Source organism: Primulina huaijiensis, unplaced genomic scaffold (genome assembly GCF_012295235.1).
Source record: "Primulina huaijiensis isolate GDHJ02 unplaced genomic scaffold, ASM1229523v2 scaffold20781, whole genome shotgun sequence".
NCBI classification, from domain to species: Eukaryota; Viridiplantae; Streptophyta; class Magnoliopsida; order Lamiales; family Gesneriaceae; genus Primulina; species Primulina huaijiensis.
Window position 1 is genome coordinate 1 of NW_027355011.1, and position 3,996 is coordinate 3,996.

Sequence of the window (3,996 nt, forward strand, 5' to 3'; positions counted from 1 at the left end):
ATATTCTATTGATTTGAATTATTTTCCCTAATTTACTTTTCCTTTTTGATTTGATTGACTAAATATTTTAGTATGGTTTTACCTTTCTTAGATGATGAGATATTGATTCAATTATATTCGAAGATTTGATTATTAGTGATAGCAAATTGATGAGATATGTTATTAGTGTTTAAAAAGAGTTTATTCCTAATAAAACTCTTACTTTCCTTGTATTTTAGGTTTCCTTGTGGAGATAGGATTCTTCACCTATAAATAAGAGGTAAAGCTCATTGATAAAGGCGGCTTCGATATTGACTATACACACCTACACGTAGCAGAGTTTTTGCTGAGCAAAATAATTCTCGAAGCCGTTGCTATTTGAAGTGGTGATCGCCATGTTGCTCTGAATGTTGCCAACATCTACATACAACATCCGTAACGATGTTGACTGAAGATTGCTTCTGATTGATCGTGCTTTTCGGGATCACGCTTTGTTTTGCTTTCTTGATTAAGTCTTTGTTTTGGTTATTTTGTTTTAGAAAGCTTTTATTTTCTCAACTTGTTGAGGAAATTGATTTTTGTCATAATCACTAGTGATAGGTTTTTGTGTAAACATTGTGGTTTTCTAGTGATTTATTTTTGCCATAAGGCACACCGCACAAGTATTTATACTTGTGCATATTTAATCTTGTCCATTTATTTATTTAAAGTGAATTTGTGTTATAAAAGTTAATTTTCCGCTGCATGTAGATGTTGTCCGNAAGAGCAAGAATCAAGGAGTTTTCGTTCCCTGTTCGTCTCCATTCACAACCCACGCCAACGTCGCATATTCAAGCGTTTTAAAACGCAAAGACACGCTTCTAAACTTATTTGACATACCATTCAAATCATATTATGCTTATTTTATGTACTTTTGCATGAAAAATATTTGAGTATAAATCATTTAACGATAGGATGCATATTTTCAACGTTTTTGATGATTTTACACTTGTTTGAAAGGCGTTGTGAGTCCTAAGGACACGCTGCCATTAGGAGGTGTTTAAGAGACGAAAAAAAATGTTGTTTAGGGACAACACGAAGGCTGAAACCAAGTGTAGCTGAGGAAGGAAGAGTCCTAGGGTTTTCTAGGTTTTCATTCGTGGTTAAGGGCTCATGTAAAGGGGGCAGCGGCTTCAGGGCTCGGGCAGGGACCTGTGCTGGCTACAACTCAAGGTTGCGAGGAGTCCAGGATGTGCTGGACTCTTGGATCGGTGAAGGAAGCCATGCGCAAACCCTAGGAGATCCTAGGGCATGCGCACAACTTGTTCAAGGAAGAGAGGGGCGCGGCTCGGTTAGGGCAGGCTAGGTTGGTCCAGGAGGGTCTAGGGAAGATGGGTTAGGGTCGAGGCTGGGTCTGGTGCAGCCGTGGTCCATGGTGGCTCGGTTGGCGCACGGCTTGGCTATGGGCTAGGGGCTGGTTCACTGGGCTAGGCTAGGTTAGGAGGGGTCCAAGAGGTACTGGTGAGGGTCTGGTCCTAGGTGGCTCGAGCGTGGCTCGGTGTTAGAGGGAGTCGTGGCTTGATGTAGAGGTTAGGGTTCGAGTTTTTGGTTTAGAATGGAAGGGGCCCGAACCATGTGCTCGGTGTTAAGAATGTCAAGAGATGCGTGTGCTCGACTTTGTTACTTGTTAGAAAACGTAGGGGGGCTTGCTCATTCTAGGTATTCAAGGATTGATGCGAAGGTGATGATGTTTTTATCAATTTTAGCTCACCACAAAAAGAACCACATAATTAGACATGATTATATTCAGCACAAAAAGGATTATGGACGTTCGAAGACTTCAACTGCTCCTACGTCACCCCTTCTGCCTCATCGGGTAGGATACACTAGAAGACTTTGATTTATGCAACTACTTGAACAAACACACCCTGCTTGGGACTTACCCACTTCCTAACTGAACTCCTAGACTAGACTGAAGGCAGCACCTTCCAGCCAACACTTGTTTAATGTCTGTGTGTCAAAGACTACATACACAAGTTTGTTGTTTTTGTACAAGACTTTATTTGAGTGGTGGTGTGTGTGCATGTGTGTGAGAACTGAACAATGAATACACCAGAAGTGTGTTCTCACACACTGAGGGAAAATAGCTTCTGTACTAAGCTGATATCTCTTGAATTGTTCCCTCGCAACTGTGTGTAATGCTTCTTAAAAGCTGATGAATAATAAGCGTGCCCTTCTTGTTTTTCACACTCTCTTTATCTTTTTGCGGATGATCTTGGCCTGTATTTATAGCAGCAAGATGACCATATACCAAGACTCGGCGCATGTGACCGTTGCAGCTTGAATGCGTTCCTTGGAGTTTGTGTCTCGTCTTTTTTCGACATCTCTTCTGGAACAATTTGTCTTTAAGCTTTGCTGCTCGATCCCTTATTATCCTTTGACTGGACAAAAACTTATGTACCTTTGCGCACAGCTGGATTCCAATAATTTTGACTGTCGTGTTCCGAAACTTGAGTGCTCCTAAATGAATTTCTGAACTGGTGAGATGAACTGGTCTGCATTTGAAGAGGTGAGATCAGTTCTTGTCAGCTGAGCTGATTTCACTGGTTCAGTTGAACTGATCAGCTGTGATCTTCATCAGTTGAATACTTCATCATCTGGCCGGGCTTCTTAAGGTTTCCTGCTGAACTACCTTTCAGCTGGTTAGTCAGTTGAACTGATTTAAGATACATCAGTTGGATTTTGTTCAGTTCATAAGATCAGTTGTTGCGTTCAGTTGGCGTATCCGATAGTCTTCAGTTTGGACCGTCAACTGATTATTTCAGTTTAAGTTTTCTGCGCACTTAAGGTAGATTATTAGAAACACAATAACAAGTTTTGTTAACATCAAAATCAAGTAAAGATTGCAAACATAAAATATTTCAACACTTAGACTTCATCCAATTCTTATTTCACCTCCTTCACCCGAACCGAAGATTGCTCAAGTGAGAAGTGGAAATTTTTCAAGGTAATATTTTATTATTTATTTAAATTTATCAATAAAATATATTTTTATCACTATATTTCTTTTATATGAATAGGGTTGCTTGGGTGCACTTGATGGTACGTACATTGGTGTCCAAGTACCAAATTTGGATAAGCCAAAATATAGAAATAGAAAAGGTGAAACATCAGTTAATGTTTTAGAAGCATGTGACAGCGACATGAAATTTACTTATGTTTTAACTGGTTGGGAAGGTTCCGCAGCTTATAGTAGAGTTTTGCGTGATGCTATTAGCCGTCCTAATGGTTTGAAGGTTCCTAGAGGTACTTTTTAATAGATATCAGATGTTAAAATGATAAATTTATATTTCTTAGTTATTTTCTTATTTTTATAGGTTGTTATTATCTATGTGACTGTGGATATGCAAATGCTGAGGGTTTTTTGGCACCATATAGAAAAGTCTGTTATCATTTGAATGAATGGGGACAAAGATCAATGACACCACAAAATTATAGAGAGTATTTTAATTTTAAGCAGGCTTCAGCTCATGATGTTATAGAAAGAGCTTTTGGGTTATTGAAAAAGCGATGGGAAGTCCTTAGAAGCCCTTCATTTTATGGTATCAAGACTCATAATCAAATGATCATGGCATGAATTTTACTTCACAACTTTATACGGGGTGAGATGGCCATGGATCCGCTAGAGGATGAATTTGAAGAAACAATGGAAAATGATGAAGCAGGACCCTAGAAAACGATCAATAATGTTGAAACTTCGACATATTGGGATAATTAGAGGGAAAATTTAGCAATGACAATGTAAAACCAATCATTAGGATTTCCTTGAATTTTCTTGCTTTCATGATATTTGAATTTGAATATTATGAGTTGTTAGACAACTCCATGTTTAAGCCTGAAAGGATCGGTTAATAAGTGAAATGTGTTTAGAAAGGGGGGTTGAATAAACACTCACAGATTATGTTCGTTTTTCGAAGGATGAGTTCATTTTAATGACAAACTGAAGCTTAATATCTCGTAAGTCAATGACAATCAGTT

The 3,996-nt window shown here is 38.6% G+C and overlaps 1 protein-coding gene across 1 annotated transcript; it reads left to right on the top strand.

Annotated features, from left to right (window-relative positions):
• The first annotated feature begins 2,503 nt into the window (after window positions 1–2,503).
• Window positions 2,504–3,695, top strand: LOC140966729 (uncharacterized). The gene is made up of 5 exons (XM_073426977.1): window positions 2,504–2,527; window positions 2,891–2,965; window positions 3,039–3,120; window positions 3,196–3,264; window positions 3,336–3,695. The coding sequence occupies exons 1-5, from the start codon at window positions 2,504–2,506 to the stop codon at window positions 3,593–3,595; spliced, it is 510 nt and encodes a 169-aa protein (XP_073283078.1). The 3' UTR covers window positions 3,596–3,695.
• The last annotated feature ends 301 nt before the right edge of the window (window positions 3,696–3,996 follow it).